At 34.7% G+C, this 26,760-nt stretch overlaps 1 protein-coding gene and 1 pseudogene across 2 annotated transcripts; both read left to right on the forward strand.

The window, feature by feature from the left end:
• Positions 1-6,681: 6,681 nt before the first annotated feature.
• Positions 6,682-14,682, forward strand: LOC148583366 (uncharacterized; annotated as a pseudogene).
• Positions 14,683-16,499: 1,817 nt separating this feature from the next.
• EMB2775 (ATPase family associated with various cellular activities (AAA)) lies at positions 16,500-25,056 on the forward strand. Of its 2 annotated transcripts, XM_059572057.2 has the most exons (11): positions 16,500-16,688; positions 16,795-16,905; positions 17,316-17,348; positions 17,569-17,737; positions 18,008-18,189; positions 19,529-19,665; positions 19,811-19,909; positions 21,462-21,531; positions 21,631-21,705; positions 21,913-21,958; positions 24,558-25,056. In XM_059572057.2, exons 1-11 carry the CDS (start codon positions 16,605-16,607, stop codon positions 24,614-24,616), a joined length of 1,065 nt encoding a protein of 354 aa, XP_059428040.1. In that variant the 5' UTR covers positions 16,500-16,604; the 3' UTR covers positions 24,617-25,056. The 2 variants fall into 2 exon arrangements, with proteins under 2 accessions (XP_059428040.1, XP_059428041.1); XM_059572058.2 differs by lacking the exons at positions 21,631-21,705; positions 21,913-21,958; positions 24,558-25,056 and adding an exon at positions 21,733-21,811.
• Positions 25,057-26,760: the final 1,704 nt, after the last annotated feature.

A 26,760-nucleotide genomic window follows, 5' to 3' on the forward strand; every position in this document is an offset into this window, starting at 1 on the left:
TTTTCTGATCACTTCCAAAACCGTGAAGCGTACAAAGCAACGTCAATAGCCTTGTGCAGCAACTTACAATTTTGACCTAGTCTACTCCCATAATGGCACATAGCAGCTTTTCCCTTTGATGACCACTGTTAGTGTAAGAGTTTATTTTTATTTTTTTAATCTATGGGTAAGATGAGAAACATCAACAACAAACAGAAATACAAGGAAGAGGGGACGGGGTCGAGAGAGAGAGAGAGAGAGAGAGAATGGAGGAGACCAGAAGACTTGTCGGAAGAGCTAGGGGAGACAAATAAAGTGTTTATGTTGAACCAACAAGGGATTGTTGCTGCTCAATCATAAAGGCTTCTAGACGACCACAATCTCATTGAGCCATAACAAGGGGCGGAGGGAAGGGGGGTCGAGATGGGTCAAATGCCTCCCCTCAACCCCCACAAATTTTCCTTACACCAGTATCTGTACTACTCATTAGACATCTTGACAAACGACTCACACGACGTTTTGCCCCGTCTTTATTAGTTTGTTTCAGAGTTACTGGACTTTTAGATTTAGACGAAGTGTGGAAGACGACCTGTTATGATTTCTTCAAAATGCACCGTTTAGAGTTGTGTTAGTTGACAAAAACGCTCGTTTAACTTGAGACTTGCAGACGAACTGTTTTAAAACTTGTCAATTGCCCTATTTTTTGTTTCAACTGGTCACATCTGTGTCGGTATGTCACCAACCTCTTTTTTTTTTTTTTTTTAATCAACCTCTTTTGTTCTTATCAAAACTCTTGTTTTGATATATATAAGTCATAAACAACAAAACTTTAAACTCAAAACGTTTTTTTTTTTTTTTTAAGTTAAAACTCAATTGTTTTTTTTTTTTTTTTTTTTAAGCAAACTCAATGTTGTTGGTTTAACGCATCAAGGTCTAACTTAAGAGGAATCACAGTTCACTTCAATGTCTTGATTTGGTAAATGAGAGACTTTTCTCCAAACCGACTTAATATATGTATCTATTTAACGACACCCACAAAGAAAACCTAAAGTATATATTTAAGACATTGAGTTAGAATTTGTGAATTTCAATTCCTATGAAGTTTGAGACAAGTTCAACTTTGAACGATGACCATCGGTTTTTTTTTTTTTTTTCTTAGTAGTTCTTTCCAATTTTTTTTTTTCTTTTTATCTTTTTAGTTTTTTTTGAGAGTCTAGTAGGTGTAAAATGAAAAGACATAGCAAAAAATCAACATTTCTTTTGACAATTTTTCTTTCTAGCAAAGTTTCAAGTATGTACTTAAATTTTTATATTGATTAAGTTTTTATATTTAAATTGCTCTTTTAAATTATTTTTCTATGAATATGTAGTTTTTATTACATATTTTTTTTGTGTTGAATATATAATTGTAATTACATGAGATTATGGAAAATAACAATGATTATATTAAGCTTCAATCAAATTTTAAACGAGCTTGTTCGAGGTAGATTTAACAAATTTGTCAATAGGTCATTGCTTAAAAAAAAAATTATGACTACCATGCTAATAGAGACCAAACCCAAAGAGCATATTTATAAAAAGGACATTATCAACTAGTTAATCATGATTTTTCAAAAATACAATTTGAAAAGACATGACATCGCTTTAATCCAGTATGGTTCAAATAATATGTTGATCGGTCGGAATACAACATTTCATAATATGAAGACTCATCAAGGACAACTGAATAAATAAACGCTAGATTTGAGAAAATAAGCTGTAAGGTATATTTTATTTGTTTTAAATAGTAATTAAATTTTATTTAATTGTTTATTTATTTTTTTAATATTTTTAACCAATATTTGTTTAACTTTATTTTTTAATCTTGACCCCCTAACCCAAAATCATGCCTCCACCACTGATAGCAGTAATAGCTTAAAGGATTGTTGCTATACGACCATTGGATAACCATAATTCCACTAAATAATACCAATGAAAGCTTGCGATCCAGTTTAGGTGCTATTGCTATGGGACTATGATGCAATTGACATATTATTTTTGGAAGCCATGATGCTCACAGGGCAAATGACTAGCATATATGTCCATGGACCCCATATCATATTATATTGGCAATTAGACAACATATGATCATGTACACTGTTGGTACAGTTTCAGGTATGGTGGACCCAAGGGGTGAGATCATAATTCTGGGTAGCGCTCCTCCTTCAATCTGCAAGATAGAAACAGGGTTAAGAGAATACATCAGGGGTGTTCTGACGAATCCTTCTCCAATGTTAAAGTTAGTTCATTTATGAGTTCTATATAGGGTTTTAGCATGAATGAATCATGTACATGTCTCCTTGTTATCCATGTCTTTTATAGGTAGGCTAGGTGGATGTAGTGATGATGACCGAGTGGAGGATCTGGCATCCGGGCGTAATATACGTAGGAGTTAATATTTTTGCTCCCTCACTGTTATGCTTAATGTGAAACCGCTCCTATAGTTGATGCAAATCCCAAGAGTGGCGCATAACTTTCATAGCAATAGATATCGATCCGAGAATGCTTGTAACCAATGTCGACCCCGAGAATGGTGCGTATCGGTTGTTGTCATGAATGTCGATCTGAGAGCGATTTGTAACTATTCCTGTAATCAATGAGTATATAAGGGTGTATGTAACCGTTGATATGATCAATGCATATTGCTCCCACGATTACTGCATGTGTTTGATCCCGAAATTGTCGGCTCGATGGTCACTGCGGACGTGGTATTTGTAGCATTCTCGGGAGTAAGCTATCTTAGGCCGTCATAGAATGGCAATGACGATGAGCTTATGTCTCTGGCACTGGGCTGGGCTTGTCATATCATTTTGGGTCTTTACCTCTCACTATGAGGCCTTGGGCCCATAGATTTTGGTACGATTTTTATATGTAACATATATTGAACAATTGGATAGCATATAGTCATGCACTCAAGATCATATTATACTATGCAGTAGGCCAGCATATGCTCATGTACTATAGATCAAATTATATTAGAGAATTGGCGAGCATATTGTCATGTACCTTGTATTAGATTATGCTAAGCAGCTGATCAGAGTAAGAAGGACAATCGAAATAGGGTCATACATTCTGTGACAAGCCATTGAGTGATCATCTACCCAATGCAAAATAAGGAAGACCAATGGTCCCTTAACGACATTAAAAGATTTAACGACCAACCCGGGCGTCTGAAATCAACCATACAACAACAACAACAACCGTTATACAAAGACAACAGTAGTGTCTATGATTCATCACAACTTGGTTCAATATTGGTTGGGTCAATTAGGTCCAAATGGCTGATCAACGTCTCCCTATTCACTTAGAGAGAGCTTAACATTATTGGCTAAGCTGGTCAACCAGAGCTTGATGGAAAAAGAGGGCCATACCGGCCCATATCAATTTTGGTCAAATACTTGAAGAGGTGGCCCATGAGAAAGTAAAATACTAAAAGGAATCCACATCAAACCTTGGCCTCTTAGAAAAAACATGAAAGTTAAGGATTGCAAAATAAAGTCTCATCATTATTAAAAGATGTCACATGATCGCCTTCTACACAGACTAAGCCCCTCTAGCGTGCAAAGAGCTAGATCAACAACCACTCAAGTGTGTAGACGTCAAAAAAGGAAAAACCTCTACACAAGCTTAGCCACCCTCGGCCATACCCGGCTCTCACCCGCATCGTGGAAACCGTGAATCAAGCCCATGAGTTGTCTCATTGGAGGGAGAAGTGACATTGTAGTTTGGTAGGTAAAGATGCGATCAATCAAGTCTACTAAACCATCCCTCACACATTGTGTGGCTTGGCACAATGATGGGTCTCACAAAAGATTGGCAGTAGAGGTGAGAGTAGTAGATGGCTCTCACCCTCAGCCATATTCTGGTAATTTTTATGCTCTTTACAAGTCTTGAGGATACTATGGTGAGTTTGCATTATTATTCTCTTTAAAAAGTGAAAGGGTTTTCAAACGTTTTGAGAACACCTACTGTTTTCCCAAGTTTTCATTATGTCATACTATATTATTATTGCATGCACTCATTAAGGACCTAAGATGTGATTTGTTATGTAGTTGTTTGAGGATAGAAGCATGCATGCATTCTGGCATCTGACCGAACGTTCCTTATATACTGATCAAACGTTCGACCCGAGCCCAAAAGTTTGGACAGAAGCTGCAAATGTTCGACCAGTGTACATAATGAGTGAAATTAGGGTTTTATGACTTTTTAGTTAGAATTTTTCTCGACTAAGACCTTTTGTGTTTATAATATATTCTTTAATACTGCGTATAACGATAAACTATGTTTCGTTATTATAAGGGTTCAAAATGTCTGAGGACTCGAGCGAGTATATGAGGTAAATAAATATTTACGATTGTTTTCCTTAAAAACATGTAATATGTTAGCTGGCTGAGCACACGCATGTTATGAGTATAATTACTTTTTGAGCAACTTAGTAACGGTCTTAATAACTGATTTATGAGATGTATTGTATGACATGATACACCAGTATGTGCAGTATAATGGCCATTGACTTATATATATATATATATATGGTCAAATCAAATGTGTGCGTTTTATATGGGCCTTGGATCCAATCATTGTTTTATAACTGGCACAACTATGTTTGATTGGTAGATCACTACAGGATGTACACTTGGAGTTGGACTCAATTGGGTTGTTAGTGTTATGGATGGTAATGTACAATAGCCAATGCACCAATATTGTATTATAGATCCCTCAGGTCAGCGCCAACTCTGTTGAGAGTTGGTAATATCTGAGGTAGATCATATGTGATAGTTATGACCTATTAACATATTAGTTTTCTACATTAAAATTATAGACGATTGTCATTGGGATTATACCTATACATCTCAGAAACCAAATCTATTTTTTATGCTATAATAAAATAGGCAACACCTCATTTACTTACTACAAAGCAATGCATATTTACTTATGCCTATAACAAGAGTTCATATCATACTCGACTGTGAGATTTAGACTTACACAGTTTTTGCGGCTTGTCAGGTTATCTGTTTTAAAAAGACTTGAAGGAGAAAAAGTATGATTGTAACACCCCACCTCAATGACAAACAATATTGTCCGCTTTTGGCTCCTCCAAACTAGACTTCTCAGGAGGTCACCCACCCTGGTACTACTCCAGCAGAAGTACGCTTAACTGCGGAGTTCTGATGGAATCATGATCATCACGGCTTTAAAACGCGTTGTTGTCATTAAGGGTGTAGTATACATTTAAGCACATCCTCATCTCCATACGCAGGCGATGTGGGACTTCACAATCACCCCCTCTTAGGACCCAGCGTCCTCGCTGGCAACCCCCAAGGGATTAGCCCATTCTTGGCGTCTGCCCCAGCGAGCGCCCGCTAGCGACCTTCATGGGCTTGTGCACGCTCCTCCTATATCAGGCTGGACAATGGCTTTGATACCATATGTAACACCCCACCTCAATGACACACAATATTGTCCGCTTTTGGCTCCCCCAAACCAGACTTCCCAAGAGGTCACCCATCCTGGTACTACTCCAGCAGAAGCACGCTTAACTGCGGAGTTCTGATGGGATCATGACCATCACGGCTTTAAAACGCGTTGTTGTCATTAAGGGTGTATTAATACATTTAAGTACATCCTCATCTCCATACCTAGGCGATGTGAGACGTCACAATGATGATTAGTGTACTTATACCATGTTTGATAGGATAACCGTATTTCAATTAGTAGCTCCCAGTCTATGATTGATGATAGGGGAAAATGCAGTTTACCCCCCTGAAGTTTCAGGAGTTTTGCAATTTTAACCCCGAAGTTCAAAAAGTGGCAATCTACCCTCCTAAAGTTTCAAAATTTGGCAATTTAAACCTTTCGTTTGATTTTTCCGTCTAAATGGATGGAACTCGACCCACGTGCTCCTCACGTGACTTTTTCACTCAATACCTTCCAATTTTGCCCTCAATATTATTACATGCTGATCGACCCTCCCCTTTTGAACCCCACCCACACACTTGCTCGACATTTTCACTCCAACAAACCCACACACCCACACGCTAAAGCACGCAAGGTGAAGAAGAAAGTTCCAGGATCTCGTGCTCCAAAAGTTTTGCCCAGTGACAGCAACGAAGTCCAAAAGTTCGCCATCTACCATCTTTGCCATTTCTTATAAGGTATGCCCAAATTTCAAAATATTAGATCATCTAATGTTTTAGGGTTTTGTGTAGAGAAAAATTTGGGGGTTTTGTTGGAATATTGATCAGGGTTGTTTATGTTTAGGGGAATATTATATGCCTCTTATTTATTCTTCTTTATTATGGTTTAGCTTCCAATAAACATTACTTTTTCATGCTACAACGATTAATGGATGAACGGTTGTAAGCACTTGTAGCTTGGTTGGCCGTGGTTATTTTCTATGGTTTGAGGTTGTAGTTAACAAAATGCTACGTAATTAATTAAATATGAAGAGGAGCAGACAAAGCTGAACAATGTAAGCCCAAAGCTCAGGCTGAAATAAGCTTCCTACACTCTTCTCCTTCTCTAATTATTTTCCAAAAAAAAAGAATAGCGTAGGTTTCAGAATACGTTGGTCACATGCATGCATTATTACCCATTTGAAATGTGATCAACAATAAAACAAATGTGGAAACGGACTAATTATGTATTACTATATCATGTAGAATGGATACCTCAAATGAAGGTGCAAGCTCTTTTGGTTCAGCTCATAGCAGTGGTTCATCTACGGTGCAGCGCGTTTGCTTCTGCAAGTGGCCGATTATTGTCAAAACAACCAACACTGAGAAAAACTTTGGAATGAGGTTTGTGAGTTGCGAAAACTGGAAGGCAAGTACTTGATATTTTATGTAATCAATATAGGACCTGTCATTGTTTACTGCTTTTGTTTAGTTTATTCAATTAATTTCGGTTAGTAATTGTTAGTTGTAATGTGTTTTCTAGATTAACCATGACTGTGGTTTCTTTGAATGGCTTGATCCTAAAATGTGCTCCTTTGGTAAGAAGGTGGTACATCGTTTGCATCAAAGGCATGAATATTTGGAGGTTCAAGCAAAACGATATGAAACATTGGTTGAAGTTGATGTTGGGAAGGTGAGAGCAGAACATGAGAAAAAAACTGTGCAGCTGAAGGCAAAAATGGAGAGTGAAGCTCGGCATGTGAAGGAACAACTGCTGAATAAGATATCCCAATATCGTAAACAACTCGAGATTGTGGACATAAAGATGAATGCAATGAAAAAGAATTACCTTACAATCATTGTATGTTCATGTATCATAATGATGTGTGCATTATTCATGTTGTTCTTTGGATACATTCCCAATGGTCACCACGTCTGCAAATTAGGTCGTGTGATGCTATCCTGAGGTTGGTCGTCATGGTTGAGCTAGTGGATCGTGGTGTAGTTTTTTGTTGTGATTTTGTGATATGTTAATATATTTACCAATGTGTAGTATGATAGAACTATGTAGTTGTATGTGAAGTTACTTTGTTAATGACATTAGTCGATATGTTGGATTATGAATCTAGTAGTCCCATGGGAATTTGTTTACTTTAAATACATTAGTGTCATGTGTTGTGACACTAATCTTAGCCAATATGTGTTGTTTGGAGGATTTTCTTTTTCTTTTTTTATTTGTTATTTTTTATTTTTTGGGTTATGAGCAATATGTTGTTGCCACGCGTTGCTTACTAAACGTATAAGATAAACCTTAGAAGGTTTCCATAAATCAGGGTTTATTTAACCGGAGTTATTTTGTTTTATAGGTATTAGTCCCTGTGTTGGATCATGAATTCGCCAATTCCATTAGTCCCATGTGAGATTTGTTTAGTTTAAATGCATTAGTCCCATGTGGGATTTGTTTAGTTTAAGGGTTTAGGGTTAAACCATAAACCCTAAATTGGACCTCAACCCTAGTTTAACTCCATTAGTCCCAAGTGCGATTTATCTTGCATTATTGTGTTGAAGACTGGGGGGAGGTGTGTTCAAGACCTTCCAACGAGTATGTAGTATGCGAGATAGTGTTGAAGACCTTATTGTGTTCAACAACTTTCAATAAAGATCCTAAAACCAAAACAACATACGAAAAATACCAAAGCTATAAATTTGATTAAAGATACTGATACAAAACAATATACCAAAAATAATACCAAAGCTGTACATTACATTGAAATATCCTCATACCAAAACAATAGACCCAAAATTCTCAAGCTTTACATTACATTGAACTATCCTCATACCAAAACAATATACCCAAAATTCTCAAGCTGTACATTACATTGCAATATCCTCATATGAAAACAATAGACCAAAAATTCTCAAGCTTTACATTACATTGAAATATCCTCATACCAAAACAATAGACCCAAAATTCTCAAGCTTTACATTACATTGAACTATCCTCATACCAAAACAATATACCAAAAATTCTCAAGCTGTACATTACATTGCAATATCCTCATATGAAAACAATACATTGCACTATCCTCATCAACTACACCCTCTCCAAAAGAAACAACAAATAAGTGAACTACGCTATGACAAGTGTGCGTAGCAACCATAAAAAGTACATTATGGTCAGATGTAATCAAATGCAAGCCATTGACTAGACTTTTACCATGTTATTGAAAAGAGATTAAATTCCCCGAGTTGTACCCATACTGTCGACATATGCCTTCCAATTCGAAGTATGACAACTCATCAGGGTCAACATTCTCTGTATGTACTGCCACATCACCCCCCACGTACTCACATCCAAGTGTCCTGTTGAATCTACCACCATGGTGGACATCAAACAATAACCTTGAATTGGCCATCCTACAAACTGAAATAAACATTTTTTAGTGAATAATTTGATTCAATTGGCCATCCTAAACTAATAATTTGAAATTAATTTCAAACTCAATAACATGTCACATATAGGAGATGCATTAGAAATTGACATAGTTAATTCCATCCAAAAGCCAACAAACCCAAACCACCATTTGAAGGAAACAAAAGAAATAAAGAAATAAATAAATTATATATATATATATATGTGTGTGTGTGTGTGTGTGTGTGTGTGTGTGTGTGTGTATTTAATTTATTTATTTCTTAATTTCTTTTGTTTCCTTCAAATGGTGGTTTGCCAAAAAACAGAAACCCTAAGATTCTCCGAATCACCCACCTAGTGGGTGCATGCCAGCAATAAACGTGAATTATACTAGTGTGTGGCCCTCATTTTATCTGGTACATATTTTATATGCATATGTGTGTGTGTGTGCATCTCTTCAAAGAAAAGTTTGATTCACAAAAGAGAATTGACATTTCCCATTGCAATTTTCAGAAATGGGGTTTCAAAATTGTAAATCAATAGGAAGGAGTAGACAAAAAAAATCTAATTCTAAGTGAATATAATCACATGTGCAACAAGGAGATGGAGCATATGATGATGATTTGTAAGTCACATTTTTCAAGTCTATCAAGATTGTAGCTTCATTATAAAAATAGGGAGATATATATAGCCAAACACCAATACTGTTTTTACTTTAAATTCCAACCAAAATCCAATATGTGGTTGCTTACATTTGTCCCTCATCCAACTTCCAAGTATATATATATATATATATATATATATATGTGTGTGTGTGTGTGTGTGTGTGCATCTCTTCCAAAGAAAGTTTGATTCACAAAAGATAATTGACATTTCCCATTGCCATTTTCAGAAATGGGGGTTCAAAATTGTAACTCATTTGGAAGAAGTCTAAACCCTAAAAAAAATTCCCCCCAAAAACCCCTAGTAGATGGTCCAAAATTAATTGCAAAATTGGGGCATACCGACAAAAATGATGAACCCAAAATATTCAACAATTCACAAATAACCCCAAAACCAATATTGCCCCCAAACCCCAAATTAACAAAAAAACCCTAGTACATGGTCCAAAATTACTTGCTAAATTCGGGCATACCGACAAAAATGATGAACGCTAAAATATTCAACAATTCACAATATTGGGGCATTGTAACCCCAAAACATTTCAACACCCTAAACCCAAAACCCCCAAAACCCCCAATTTTACAAAAAACCCTAGAGTAGATGGTTGATAATTAGTTGTAAAATTGGGGCATACTTAGATAGCAAGCGAAATTTATGGGAACAAGTTGTTTGCTTTTTGCTGTCCCCTTTCTCCACGCAATGGGACCACGAACAAGGGACCACGAACGGGGGACCACAAACAACTTCACCGAAATTGTCGGCTGGGTGTTGTCGTGATGTGTCGCGTGGGTGGGGTAGAAACCAAAGGAGACCACGCGATTTGCTGCTTGAATACACGAGGGGACCACGCCTTTGGAACTTTCTTCTTCACCTTGTCGTGCTTCAACGTGTGGGTGTGTGGGGTGTGTGGGTGTGTGGGTTTGTTGGAGTGAAAATGTCAAGCAAGTGTGTGGGTGGGGTTCAAAAGGGGAGGGTCGGTCAGCATGTAATAATATTGAGGGCAAAATTGGAAGGTATTGAGTGAAAAAGTCACGTGAGGAGCACGTGGGCCGAGTTCCGTCCGTTTAGACAGAAAAATCAAATGGAAGGTTTAAATTGCCAAATTTTGAAACTTTAGGGGGGTAGATTGCCAATTTTTGAACTTCGGGGTTAAAATTGCAAAATCCCTGAAACTTTAGGGAGGTAAACTGCATTTTCCCCTTGATGATAATATATGCATGCCTGGTGACTTATTATAGATATCTTAGATTTGTCATTTTCACCTTCTATTACATTTACTTTGAGTATGCTTAATGGACGATCCCTTCAGTTAGTTACCAGTTAATTGAAAATGAGGAATTGCCAATAACCCTACTAAAATGGCCAAGGCTTGTTTTGGGGGCGTCACATTGCATCATGTGAAAATACTCCATCACAGCACGAACATGCTCTTTCCTCAAAGATGTTCTCCTCTTAGACTGTATGTAATTTCTATAATTAATATTCAAAAAAAAAAAAAAAGGATGCAATTTGCATACTCAACAAATCTATAGTTTATTTGATCAATATTCCAAACTTCTCAACATCATCTGCAACAGCTTTTTGAGCAGATGCAATTTGTCTTGTTGATCTTAACATATGTTTCGTTGGAGAAGATGCAAATTTATAATTATGTTGCTCATGAAAGGAAACAACTTCTAGCATATTATCATTTTGAAGTTGATAAGTCATTTCTAGCTTATCGTTTCGCCCACACGTGAAAACTGCATGACAAAAATATATTTGTTTTTATTGTTTGTTAACAACTCGTTTACTCTCTTTCGAGCTGGAAAATGTCCTTTTAACAAGTATTGACTTTGTTCGCTTCACAAATTATTTTCTTACACTAAGAGCATGTTTTGGGTCTGCGGTTGCAGACCCAAAACGCACGTTTGGAGCATCAAAAGCTCGTTTCAGCCAAAATACAGTTGTTTGGTAAAATGGTTGTGAAAGTGCTTTTGAAGTTTCAAACGTTGAAACTCACGTTTGAGCATAAGCTGAATAATGAAGCTTCTGCTCAAATGGACGATTAGAAGAAAGGCGCGCCGCAATTTTGTGATTAATGAAATATATGCACAAACAAATATACCCTTACAAATTTCACAAAATAACAACAAAATCCATAGATAAGCTTCTCTTCCCACCTTCAATAAATCCTTCTCTTTGCCTCTAGCTGCTCTAGAGAGAGAGAGATCCAGGCAGGTGAGCTATAGCTCCGTTTAATTTTGATTTTGCTCATCTATCTTTTTTTTTTTTTCCAATAAAACACATATTTTGACATTTATTACACAATACATATAGGAAAAATATAGATTAACATCGAATAGTATATAGAATAAATCGAAGGGAAGAAGATAAAGGAGAGATAACTCACATGCCTGGATCACTGCAGTGGCGGATCCACTATGGTCTTTGGGGGTGCCGTGATTTTAAAAAAAAAAAAAAACAAAAAAAAAAATTTCTTTTTTCCTACCACGACACCCCATCTTCTCCTCACCTTCTCATCTTTTCTACAAGTAGTAGTCCTAGTGGGTGTTTGGTTGTTCATTTGTTTGAAGGTTTGAGTTTGAGATGGGAAGAGAAGAGGTGAGAGCACTGAGAGGAGATGAGAAGGTAAGAGATTGAAGATGAGAAGGTCAGGGGTGACGAGTGAGGGTCTCGTGGAAATCTTCTAGAAATGAGTGGTTAAAACTTAAAAGATAATAATGAAATTTTTTAAGGAAAAAAAATGCCTACAAGGAGTAGGCTTGTGCAGTTGTGCGTGAGTTGAAGACTGAAATAGCTGTAAACAATAGAAGGCGTGAATTTCGATGTATAGCATGCTATATATATGTATAAAGCTTATGATGGGATAACAACTCGTTCATTTTCTTGGAAACCAAAAGAACATGTAAAGAAACCAACAAATTCAAAGTTTCAGTTACTTTATATATATATATATATATATATATATATATATATATATATATTAGTGTATGTGAACTGTTTAATGTTATTCTTGTTGCAGAAACTTGATTCCATTTTTTTTTTTTTTTTTATGTTGCCCTTTTATTTGATAGACATGCATATTATTCATGTAAATATAAATTTTAGCATTTTATCCATTGATCACTTGAAACAAATTTTTAATTATTAATAGTTCTTAACATACTTTTTTTATTTATAATTTTATCAACTTATTTATTGTGTGACAAACATGAGTAGAAAAGGTCAAAGCAACATTGCTACTACTACAAATAATCAAATAAAGAAAGTAGTTTGGATTGAAAAAATGCTAGAAGATTATCTTGACATATGTATTATTGAGATTCATGCTGGTAACCGCCCAGGAACACATTTTAATAGGACAAGATGGGAAAATGTGATAAATAAATTTAATGAAAAAATTGGAAAACAATATTGCTATAAACAACTAAAGAACAAGTGTGATAGTTTGAAAAATAGTGGAACATTTGAAAGAGATTGATAGGCAAGAAAATTGGCCTTGGATGGGATCCGGTGAAAAAGACAATTGATGCGCCCGATGAATGGTGGGAAAAAAAATTGCAGGTACAATATTTGTACTTATTTGTTTTTGTTTAAATGATTTAAAAAATTGTTTATTATTGATTTTTACAAATACCTAAATACAAGAAGTTCTAGAAGCAACTAAGTTTCGCACGACAGATTTGGTTTATGCTATGACGCTGGAAATATTGCTTAGAAATATAACTGCTACCGGTGAGGGATCTTGGGCACCATCCATAGGGTTGGTTCCTAATGATATTGGTGGCATAGATGCTGCAACTGTAATGCTTGATGAAGATGACAATGTTGTAGAAGGTTTAGATGTTTTGGATGTGAACCAAATCTCAATACACATGGCATTGATGATATTTCTGGTGATTTAGATACGCGGGATAAAAGAAATAAGAAGCTTGGTCTTGCAATTCAATGTAAGAAAAGAAATAAAGGAGTTCAAATCGTTAGTCAACATTTGAGTCGTATTTGTGATGTAATAGAAAGTAAGAATATAGTGACATCTAAGAGCTACGATAAGTCTGGATGTAATATTGAAGTGGTTATGGATGTTGTTCAGGGGATTGCTAAAAGAGAAAATGACATTGACATCCTTAAGTTTGCAACAGAGGTATTTCTTAAGAGGCCATATAGAGAGATGTTTGTGATTATTAAAGAGCCATGGTTGCAGATTGACTTTATCAAGCAAATGGGAATAGAGAAATTAATCGTCGTAGCATGGAATAATCTTGTTATTTTTTAATGTTGTTTTGTTATGAACTATTTGAAAAGTTATAAGGATTTATTTGAATGTTATTTATTTATTTTTTATCTCTTTTTCTTATTTTTATGGGTGCTTATATATTTATTTTGTGTTTATTTCTTTATTTTTTTTCCTTACAAACATGGACAATAATGATTATAGCACTCAAGATGACACAAGTGATCATGATTACGGTGAGGAAGAAATGAAAATGAAAATGATGTTTTTATTCTAGCAGCTACATCAGTAGAATTTGTTGAGAACTATTATATGCCATATATTGCAAAGGAACCTTGTAGGACCTCTTATCAAATAGGTTATAAGTGGGTTATGGAGATTTTACAAGGTAATCCTGATAGATGCAAACAAAATTTCAGAATGGAAATACATGGATTCATTTATTTGTGTGAAGAGTTGAAGGAAAGATATCATTTAAGAGGTACTAGGAAATTAACTGTTAAAGAGTTGGTGGCTATGCTTTTGAATACTTTAGGCCATGGGTTTGGGAATAGAATATTGCAAGAAAGGTTTCAACATTCAAAAGAAACAATTAGTAGACATTTTACTAGTGTTTTAATGGCCGTTTCAAAAATGGCAATTGGCATTATTAATCCTATTGATAGGAAGTTTAGGAATGTTCCAGGCAAAATTCGTGATGATGAGCGGTATTGGCCATACTTCAAAGATTGTATTGGAGCCATTGATAAAATCTATGTGCTAGTTAAAATTTCTCCATCAAAACAAATACCATATATTGGTCGAAAATGGATTCTTACTCAGAATGTTATGGCTGTTTGGAATTTTCGTATGTATTTCACCTTTGTTTGGGTTGGATGGGAAGGTACTGCACATGATACACGTATTTTTTTGGAAGTTATTCGAAAGGAAGAATTATGATTTCCACACCCACCTAGAGGTTTGTATTTAATAAAAATAACAATTATGAATTATACATGAAAAAAAAAAAAATTCAAAAGCTTTTTATAACCGTTATTCGTATATTTTTTTGCAGGAAAATATTACTTGGTAGACGCAAGATATCCTCACATGAAGGGATATATGGGGCCATACAAAGGGGAGCGCTATCATCTACCAGACTTTTGTTGCGGAAGCCAACCGATGGGTATGTATGAAATTTTTAATCATGCACATTCATCACTTAGATGCACTATTGAAAAAACATTTGGAGTTTGAAAAAATAAGTGGAAGTTATTACATTGCATGTCGAATTTTCTTTATGATAAATAAGTGAAAATCGTGGTGGCATCTATGGCTCTTCATAACTTTATTAGAAACATGCAATAAAGGATGCTGAGTTCCAACCATATGATGATGATGATGATGATTTACTTCCTACTGACAGTATAGGCGATCACGAAGCACAAGATGAGTCAAGCATACAACAACCAGAGACGTCCAATAAAAATTCTGTGAACATTGAGTGTGATCATATTGCTAATCTACTTATGACCCACTGACGTTTTTATTTATTTTTATTTTTTAATGTTGTTTTGTTATAAACTATTTAAAATGTTGTAAGGATCTCCTTGAATGTTGTTCTTTTTTATGTGTTAAATACTTTGAAGTGTTGTGGTGTTAAAAAGTGTGTTAAATACTTTGAAATGTTAAATACTTTTAAATAATTTTAAAAAAGAAATAAAGAAAATAATTGACATTACTTTTATTGCATATAAGTATAAAAGCAAGAAAATGTTGACGTTTAATTTTTACTTGTGAAAGCTAACATTAAACATTTTTATATAAAAATGTTGGTATAAAATGTAAAAAAAAAAAAAAAAAAAAAAAATCATTGCCAACCTTAGGCCTTGATTGAAAAACATATAATGATTTCACGTAGAAGGATATATATTTGGTGGAACATGTAATGATTTTTTTTGAGCCTATACTAAAAAAAAAAAAAAAAATCATTACATGCCCTTTATTGTCATTTTTGCAACTAAAAACACTTTTTTTTTTAATTTTGTTACTAAACATCAGTAACATAAAAAAAACACTTAAGACATGCAGTTACCAAACATGTAAACAGCTTTTTAGTAATAACACTTTTGCCAAAAGCTCAGGAGCAAAAGCTCTATATCCTAAAGCTCTTTACCACTGCAATCTCAAACAAGCTCTAAAGCCTATTTGATGAGCATATTCTTTATAAAACTCAAATGCACTATCATCACAATCAAATTTCATACCAATTTTTAGTACTTCAGTAAATGCCCTTTATTTATATCTGTTAGAAAATATATGTGCATCTCATATGTTATAAAACATTTGACATTATTTTGAATGTGTTAGAGGAAATTTCCTTTAACCTAGTTCAGATTAGGAGTGTACAAGCGGAAGCGGTTATTAGCTAGTGGTTATTGGTTAAAACCACTAACCACAATCGTCTAAGACGGTTATTGGATTTAAATTACCGCAACTACTTTGCTTAAGTGGTTAGTGGTTACCGTTATTAAAACCGATAACCGCTTTTTATATAAGGACTTTTGATAGTGTTTTGGGCTTTCTTTTTGCCTATTTTTTAAGCTTATTGTTAATAATTTTGGAATTTTATTTTAAATAATAAGATTGTGTATATATATAACATTTGACATTATTGAAAAAGCATGGCCTTAAACAAAAAATAAGAAATAAAATCCACGACACTAAATGCGAGCCACGTGTGCAAAGACTGGTATCCAGGTGCGAGGTCCTCTTACCTTTCCCGCCATTTTTGCCCTCTCCAATACTGTCTCTCTCTCTTTTACACCGTCAACTGTCGCGCTCGCTCTCACTCTCACTCTCACTCTCTGTATACAGCGTTGAAGGTTTGAATGCAAAGATGCTATGGGTGGACAAGTACCGACCCAAAACCTTAGACCATGTCATGGTCCACCAAGACATCGCCCAAAACCTTAAGAAACTGGTACCCTAATCGATTTCTCTTTTCTTTCTAATTTTTTCTAGGGTTTTTTTTTTTTTTTTTGGGTGTCTTATATCTGTTTTTCCCAATCGCTTTTCCTCACACGCAGGTCACGGAGCAGGATTGCCCGCATCTGCTCTTCTATGGTCCTCCGGGCTCCGGCAAGAAAACCCTAATCATGGCCCTCATTCGTCAGATGTTCGGCCCTAGCGCTGAGAAGGTCCTTTATTTATTTTTAATTTTTAATTTTCTTCATCTTTTTGGTGTTACTGGATTCATAAAGAAGAGAGAAAAAGATTGGCCCTAGCAATTTTTATTTTTTATTTTTTATTTTTTTTCTTGAATGTCAACCAAATGGGGTGTCTTGGGTATTTTTGGTTGCGGAGAAAATTTGGGGAAAAAGTAATAATACATAATTTCTCACCTAATTGAGCCTATTATTGTAACATAAATATAATAATGCTTTCTCCAGATTCTTTTCCCCTGGTAATTAAAACAGCGTTAAACGAAAGGTTCATGAATTTATTCGTTCTTTAATCTTTCTTGGTTTTCTCAGTTATCTGAGCTGAGGGCTATTGTTTGGTAACATCTTATGGTGGATTATGAAAAATTGTCTTTGTTTGTTTGCAGGTGAAGGTGGAGAATAAGACATGGAAAGTCGATGTAAGCTTTTCCTTTTGCTAGTTAATTGTGAATTTATATATAATTTCCTATTGAACATGGTTTCTATGTGAGATTATCTCTCTCTCTCTCTCTCTCTCTCTCTCTCTCCTTTTTTTCTCTTTACTTTTTTTTGTTATTAATCCTAGTAAAGCGATAGTACACGGTGAAACATGAAATTGATCATTTAGCTTTGAATGATGTTTCGATGATTTTGTTTCAGGCTGGAAGTAGAACTCTTGATATAGAGCTTACCACATTGTCAAGCACCAACCATGTGGAACTGAGTCCCAGTGATGCAGGGTTTCAGGACAGATATGTTGTTCAAGAAATAATTAAAGAAATAGCTAAAAATAGACCTATTGACACAAAAGGAAAAAGAGGATTTAAAGGTACTGCTGAACGATTCTTTCTTTTTTCTCCCTTTCATTCTCTGATTTATGCCTATTGATACTCAAAGGTAATTTTTCAAGGATTTTGCCCACCAGCCAAGCTTTTCTCTTATTTACCTTTTAAGTTTTGTTGAATGGGCCTGCTAATATCCAGGTTGATTAGCTTAACAGAGGAATTGAGATAGTAGTGATGAGATGCTGGGATTCTAGTCTCATAACACTGTCTGTAATTTTCATTTACTGATGATTTCTCTAATTGTGCATGGCCAGTATTAGTGCTCAATGAGGTAGACAAACTTTCGAGAGAAGCCCAACATTCTCTCCGAAGAACTATGGAGAAATATAGTGCTTATTGTAGACTTATACTATGCTGCAACAGTTCTTCAAAGGTTACTGAAGCAATCCGGTCCCGCTGCTTGAATGTGCGGATAAATGCACCAACAGACGAAGAGGTTGGAGAAGATTTTTATTTGCCTTAATATTTCTTAAAGCAGTAATTATTCTGGATCTGTCTTATGCATTTGAAATGACTGTATGCTGCAATAGCAATAAAATTGTACAACATTTTACATTCCTAACACATGCAAACTAACACATTCCTCTTCCGATAGAATGGAATTGGGTTGACGAGATTTTTTCATGATTTTTGTTTTGCCTGGCGGTATGACAAATGATTCTTCTTACAATAATAGCCCTTGAAGAATGTTTAACTACTCTTCTTTACATGGTTAATCATGTTCAAATTGCGAAGATCTATACTCGCATTTGTTTTTGTTTAACAAAGTTATTATATTTCAAGAATACCTATGTCGTAGGGGAATTTTATGCAAGTTGCATCTAGTTTTTGATTCACACCATTTACCCCAAAAAAAGTTCTTATCTTATGTTATTTATGATTAAATCATATTATATTATATTATATTATATTATATTTTTTTTGATAAGTTATTATATTATATTATATTATATTATAGGTTTGTTATTATAATCGTCAATATTATTATTGTTTAAATCCCTTACTTTTCTGTTCATTATCTTTTTCTTTGCAACTTAAGAGCTTGTTACTGATTGCTTTTTTATTCTTCATTCTCACTTATTGGGTCATATTCTCTTGACATGCTTTTCTCTTTCTATCTTATAATGATGTTGCCTTCTTCAAGTTCATTCCTATCTATTGCAAATAATCTCTTTACGCTTTTTTGTTATACACAACATTACTTATCAAAAAAAAAAAAAAAAATCTTTCAGTAACATGTCCTTCAATTAACATCTATACAAGTCGGAGGGAAAATAGTGAAGGGAAATGGTTGGTGGGTGCATACTTCCTGGTGTTTAATTTTAACTCAAATAACTGTCTTCAGTTTCTATAGACTGAAAAAAAGAAGCAAAGATCGTCCCTTAGTGAGTCTGATATATCTCTGATGATTGAGTGTTTTTCTGGTAGAATTGACAAAACCTGGACATTCTAGGATTCAAAGGTCTTGAAACTTATTTACTAAAATAGTAAGTGATAGCAAAACACATGGTAAGATATGTTTCCATTTTCTTTGACTTTCAAGTTTTGTACTTCCCGTGTATGTGGGTTGCGCTCCTCTGCGCTTTTTATATCATTATTACTTATCAAAAAAAAAAAGTTTTGTATTTGATTGTATGAAATATTAGATCAGTGCTTTTTTCCTTTTTCTCCCAAAGGGCCCGGGGCTTTAAAATTAGATCAGGACTGTTAACAAGAATATTAGTGGTTTTATTATGTCTCATGTAATGATTTTACTCGACCTTTATTTTTGCCAGATTGTTAAGGTATTGGAATTCATTGGAAACAAAGAAGGACTGCAACTTCCATCTGGATTTGCTGCTCGTATAGCAGATAAGTCAAATCGGAGTTTAAGGAGAGCCATACTGTCATTTGAGACTTGCCGTGTCCAACAGTTAAGCTCCTTTATGCCACTCATTGATCAGTTGTGCTCTAATGCTGTTCTGCATCACCTTTTTCTCAAATGCACAGCTTAGAAATATGGCACCACACAGTTCCTGATGGCTATGTTCTTTCTGTGTAATATAATTTGGATATAGGTATCCTCTTACAAGCAAACAAGTAATACCCCCGATGGATTGGGAGGAGTATATTGCTGAAATAGCATCTGACGTAATGAAGGAGCAGAGTCCTAAAAGGTTTGACTTTTATCCATCTTATTGTAATGTTATAAAAGTATAGTGAACATTTAGATGTTATTCCTATCAATGTCCTTGTCAGTATCGTCATCATTGTAATTATCATATTATGTTCCTTCAAAATTATCCTAAATAATGGTCCATAATTTTGTTTTAATGTTCACACTGAGTTTCGTCTGGTGCTGATTGTGTAGTATGATTTATTTTGCTAATTATTGAGAAAATTGCATTTTATCATTCCATTTTATTGTTCACATGGTGATGGAATTGTTCTTTATTGTTCACACGGTCAGTTGTGTCTAGATGTCATGTGTAACCACCGAATTGCATCAGATTCAGTCTCATTGTTGTGTAAGTTACTGCTCATCGCATTTTGCATCCATCATTATCATTGTAATTCTTTGATGCATGCTTTTGCCCAATCCCTCCTATTCTCTCTTTATTAGCTAGTATTTCTAAACAATCATCATCAAAGGCTAAATTTGTGGATCTGATATTAGGTTTTTTTAGCCTCATCGCTGGCCTTGCAGCCTAATTCACCTCATGATGCCAATGGCTTGTGGTGTGGTGATACTTCTCATTCTTTCATAGTTGGAGGTTTTGGAGTCCAACCCCTCATGATTGTAGTAGTTCATTGCATTGTTGGGTGTGCCACCTGAAATTGTGTTTGGTTCATTGTATTTGGTGGGACTAGGACCATCCTATTCTTATCTTTCTTTCTGATATGCTCTCTGCTCCAAACTAACATATTAGTAAATCTTGAAAGTTGAAACTGTCCAGATCAAATCCGGAAACCTAAAATGAAGGGGCTTGTTCCTCTATTGCCACCTGCATAGGGTGAAATACTCCCACATTTGGTCAGTCTCATAAGTGAAATACCTATCTAAAAGGATAAGTTTTATAGAAAAGTAGGGAAATTTGAGAAAGTTTACAGTAGTCATCCTTGAAGTGACCATTTATGATCAAGATGTCATATTTTTTTTTAAAAAAGGAAAGTAACTTAACCTAATTTATCAAGTCAAGATTTTACGTACATTTGAGTAAAAAGTACATGGGTAAAGATCTTTTGAAAGCAAAAAGATGACCCAGCCCTACATTTCTACACACGCACACTCTGCACACACATACACAAAACAGAAATGTGTTGTTACTTGTTGCCATTGCTTGTAACCTAAGATTTGCATACACGATAAAACAGTTTTTTTTTTTTGTAATTTTTACTTTTTAAAAAAAATTCTCATTTCTTTACTACTAAATTAGAGCTAATATGACTTGAAATGTGGTTTATCATAGTTTTCTTCTATGATACCCATATTCCCTAGGAGGGAGATAAGTAATTGCATGAAGAGGATAGGACCAGTTGTGTTTGTTGTGTAGTTCATGGAAGCATTTGACACGTTCCATGTGGTTGTTATTTTTGGAAAATTTCTTATTTAATTTAGACGCTGTTATGATGCTGATTAATAGCTTTTGACCATTTGGAATATAACAATTGATCTAATAATACTTATGCAAGTGGCCTGCATTTCCTTTGCTTTTCCATATTCTTCAGGCTGTTTCAGGTTCGAGGGAAGTTGTATGAGCTACTTATTAATTGTATTCCACCGGAGATTATCTTGAAGGTAAAGACTGCCTCCTTTTATATTGATATTGAGATTTTTTCTTTTCCACTTTGAATGTAATTATTAGTTTTTTTAATGTTTTTTCCTGGGTTGGCTCAGAGACTGCTTTATGAATTATTAAAGAAGTTGGATGCAGAACTAAAACATGAGGTTTGCCATTGGGCTGCATATTATGTAAGTTAATATCTTTTCCATTTTCAGGTTGTATTGTTCCATGCACTTAGTTACGTTTGCATAAAGTAGTTGAAAAAGGCTCCGTATTTACCTCTCCAGTTTGTGGCAAGTTGCAACATTATTATATAGAACTACAATCACTCTGATCTCATCTAGATACTTGGTGAAAACGGATATTTTTTAATCTATCTTTTTATTTATCTACAGGAGCATAGGATGTGTCTTGGACAGAAAGCCATATTTCACATTGAAGGTACTTCACCATTCTTGTAACTGTTTGACATAATGAGCCACACAAGCATAGACAATGTTTTGTTGCTTGACCCTAGATTATGATGTGTGTCTGTCAAAAAAAAAAAAAAGATTATGATGTGTGATATGACAACAAAGGTGACCTTATTTCCACACCATGGATCTTTTCTTTAACACCAGCCTCTCTCACAGGGTGGGATCCCTGTTAACTTCTTTATTGAATACTAAGCATTTCGAGGATGCTCAACCTCCACAGTTCACAATGAACAATCTATTACAAAGCCTACGGCTCCCATCTTCATGCAGCCTATTTATACTTCTCTTTATGCTAACTTCTACAACTAACAACTTCTAACTACCTTCAACCAACTAGCTTAACTGAATGAAGGTTTAACAGAAATGATCCTAACAGAATAGCTAACCACATGCAGTTGCCTTCTTTATTACAAAACATCAACTAAGTAAGATATAACTCCAGCTGTCCTTCATAGCAACTTCAATCCTTGCAACTGCCACGTGAACTATCATGCAGCTGCCACCTCATTCCATTGTTTAGCATGCAGCTGCCACCTCATTCTTTATTGCATGGCTTGTTACAATCCTGTGATAGTGCCAACTTGTGAGAAGGGGTGGTGTGGAAGAAACCGATCATAGTGTACAAATATCATTTATCTAAAAGCCTATGAAAGCTTAATTATACATCATAGGATATATGTGTGACATTCCAGAAATTTAGTCTCACATTTGGGAGATGAATTGCCTACATTGAGTAGGTTGATTATAAAAGTGCTCGTGGATGTTAAGTCCTACATTAATTCCTTAGTAGGTGAGATTGGACCTTATAAGTGATTTTATGGAGCTCTAATTGCAACTTCTCTATTCCATTTGGAGTGATGGTGGATATGTGGTTAGCGCTTTCGCTATGTCATTACAAATGGGTATCAGAGTAACCTAGCAACACCATGTGGCGCTGAAACACTACATGAACCCTTACGAAGATGTCAGGGATTTGAGTGAGGGAGATTCTAACACCCCAGAATGTTTGTCCCACATTGGAAAGATGGATAGCCCACATTGAGTGTGTGGATTATAAAGGTGCTCATGGGTGCTAAGTCTTACATTAATTCCTTACTAAGTAAGGTTGAGCCTTACAAGTGATTTTAGGAAACTCGAATAGCAACTTCAACTAAACCATTTGAAGGGATATCGTTTTTCTTGGGTCATTACAATATGTTATACACTAATTGTGGATCTCTTAATTAGTGAAAATGAACATTACGTTTTAAGGTTTAGGCAGAGTTGTTCTATCATGTATATTTGCTTCATATATGCACTTGATGCTTTGTGCTTTTGTGTTCTCTTTTTGGAGTTCGAGGGGTTTGACTACTAGCAAATGATATAATTCCATATTGGTGGGTGAAAGTTTAGGACTAAGATATATTAGTGTTTGGAGACATGCACTTTGGGTTATTTAAGAGGAGATAAATATGATAACTGCAATATTGTTGGGCTTTTAATGTTGAAGTTCATTATCACGGGTAAACTTTACCTTCAAAAAATGGAGGTTTGAATATTGGTTTCTCCATTTGCCTTTGGTCTTTTTTCACTTCTTAGCTCCCTTTTTTTTTGTGATTGCCTTTGGGTCACATATGTGTGGGGCACTTGGCATTGTCTTTCTCGATAGATATAGTTTCTTTATGTAATGGCAGTTATATGGTATACATTTTGTCGGTCTAAAGGGAGCGCAGTTGAAATGAGAATGTAAAAATGGTTAAGTGTTAATACTTTTTTTGTTAATACGAAGAATCACAAGATGAGAAATAAATTCATTTGTTTAAAATATGGGTGGTTCGTATTGAGGAAAAATGAGAGTCATTTAAAATGGTTTAGACATGTGTAAAGTAAACTGATTAATGTGCTAATAAGATAAAGATGCCTAAAACAATATGGTAGAGATAATGAAGAAGTATATGATAAATAAGAAGATGAAAGTTACTATGTGATAGGGATGATAACGGCAGAAAATGATAGTTTTGGCTGATCTCAATTGTCTGGAAAAGAAACTATAAAGCCGACATGACATATAGTTGAGTTTAGTGGTACATGTTTACCTGTCATACTTGCAAAAAGGTGTTTCCAATAGGAGGAATAGATTTAATTCAACTTGTTTTGTAATGTACTTTAACATGTTTCTCTTGTGCATTGATATTTCAGAGGGAGAACTCGTGTTAGAATTGCATCACAGGGACACTTTTTTTTTTTTTGATATATTTATTTTCGTTTTCTATTAATCGTAGGATATACAAAGGAATGTTATCAAGTTTGCCAATTCTGCTGAATCCGTGTCCTAAGATTTGAAAAATAAATGAATGCAACACCTAGGAACATGCTTGTACCTTTCATTTGTATTCATGGACAAGGTTTTTAGATGAATGCTAATATTGGGATAAGTTATTGAAATGGCTTTGGACCTTATTGTTTCCCATAGTATGGATTAGCAAAAAAAAACACTAAATTACCTGCAGTATGGGTTAGACAAACTCGGTATATATTTCCTTTTAAGCTAATTCACCGGTGTTTTGTTTTGATTGATTTTGCAGCATTTGTGGCGAAGTTCATGAGCATTTATAAGTCTTTTCTCATTGCAACGTTTGGATAAAGACTGGCATGCTAGCTTGCAATGCCAAAATAGGTTCCATCATTTAAGATGTTTTTTTCACGCCATCCTTCTGTGGTAAAGCTTTCAGTACTTCAATCCAAAGAGTGGTTCTACTGCATAAAATGTTGAGGACTTGCGGAGCTTATTCCCTTGACTATTGGTCTACAAGAGAAGTTGTTTCTTATTAGTCTCTTATTTTGATGGCAAGTAGAGTTATAATTGATAAAGTAAATTGGTCTCTCTACTCTATAAATTTACACAATTTTAATCATTTTGTGTAACGTATGAGGATGGTCATGTGAGAAATGGTTTTCTGGTATCTATGTACAAATTCTTTCATATTGATATTTTCAGAGGATGTCTTGTTATTGTGGATACTTGTATGTTCTTTATTTGCGTATTATTAATTTATGAAAATTATGATATTTAATATCTTGGAATTCAGTGAATTTTCTTAGAAGATCAATTTCCATGTGGTTGTCAGAGCTTGAGTAAAATTTTCATGATTTTCCATAAAAATTTATGTTATAACTTATAAGTATATTCTTACATGATTTTTTTGATTAAACCTTTCTGCTGTGGATTCTATTTGTACCCAAGGTCATGTCCGTGAGCTTTTGCATGCATATATTCATAATTCTAGCAACTACGGCAGCTGAAAATGGCACAACAATCATTTGTCCAAATTGCTGGTAATTTATGATGGGCCAAATTGCTAGTAATTTGGGTAGTACATGTGAGAGAGTTTATGTGGGATTCACATGTGCGAATAGATGGTTGGGTAGTTCAATATTTATTTGGATAGATAGATTTTATATAAACTCTCTCACAAAGCGATGGGCAAGTTAATACCGGAGGATCTTGTCTGACATTTGTGGACAATAATGCCTTTTTAAATATGACGAGATTGCAATATGGTCACAGGTTTTGTTTGTGCAAGTTTTTGTGGTTGGATGGAACTTATTTTGAGTTTAAGCTGAAAGCTTTATGATTGTATGTCAATTATACTTTACACTTTTCAGAACATATGAGGTCTAAATTGTCCATTTATGAGTAATTTGATTCTGGATTTCCTTTTGACTGTGATGATGGTGTTTGTCTTTTTAAGCTTGTTCATGAATAAGAAATATGGTTTATGTGAAAATTCTTTCTTGTTAATAATATAGTGCACAATGTTTGTGGGTATCATTCCTGTTAAGCTCTCACGAGACTTCACTTGTCCACTAGGGATGCCTACGGGTTTAAAAGGCTTGTTACATATGCTAAATGCAATCGTCTCTCACACGAAAGAGGATTTATGTTTCTTGCTTTCATTTTATTTTGTTTTGCTAAGGGACTAGCAAAATGTAAGTTTGAGGGTGTTTGATAAGTGCCAAATATTTCATACTTGGATTCCTTTATTTACATTAGTTAATCTTTTAGATATGTCGTTATTTAATGTTTTGTGTTAGTTTTGTGTTTTTAATATTTTGTAGGTCATTGAAGAAAAACTACAGTTTTAAAAGGAAAATTGCAAAGTTTGGAAGAAAGCATAATTTGAGAAGACCTAGATAATGTGGTTAAGTTTAACCAAATCCAATAAAAGGTTTAATCAGATTAAAGATCAGATTGGATTAAAGTTTAGATTGGATAAAATTTCGGATTTGATTCAAATTCAGATTCTATACATGTCTCAATATTTTGACCATAACTTTTCGATCAAATATCGGATTGAAGTGATTCAAGCGGCATTGGAAAGCTAACTAAAAATACTACAATTCGTTCTGAAATAGGATTTTCCTAATTCTGAAGGTTACTATGCCAAAATCACCCTGAAATTAAAGGACACAAATTTGGACGAATCTTATTCCGATTTCAGACTTCTATTTTGAGTGGAAGACAGACCTCCGAATTATTTAGGTTTAATAGGGCTTCTAGGACTTTCCTAAGCTTATAAATAGACTTCTTTGCATTCAAGAAAATATATAGAATTACAGAGCAAAATTCTACAGTTTTTCACTTTTCACTTTAGCTTTTCTTTAAATTTAAGTTTTATTTTTATGTGGAGTTAAATTCCCAACTAAGGTTGGGGATGAAGCCTCACCAATGAAGAACATGAATACTTTCATGTAAGTCTTTATTTATCTGATTTTATTGGGTTTAAT

Source organism: Corylus avellana, chromosome 10 (assembly GCF_965113065.1).
Source record: "Corylus avellana chromosome 10, dhCorAvel1.hap1.2, whole genome shotgun sequence".
In the NCBI taxonomy this organism is placed as follows: Eukaryota; Viridiplantae; Streptophyta; class Magnoliopsida; order Fagales; family Betulaceae; genus Corylus; species Corylus avellana.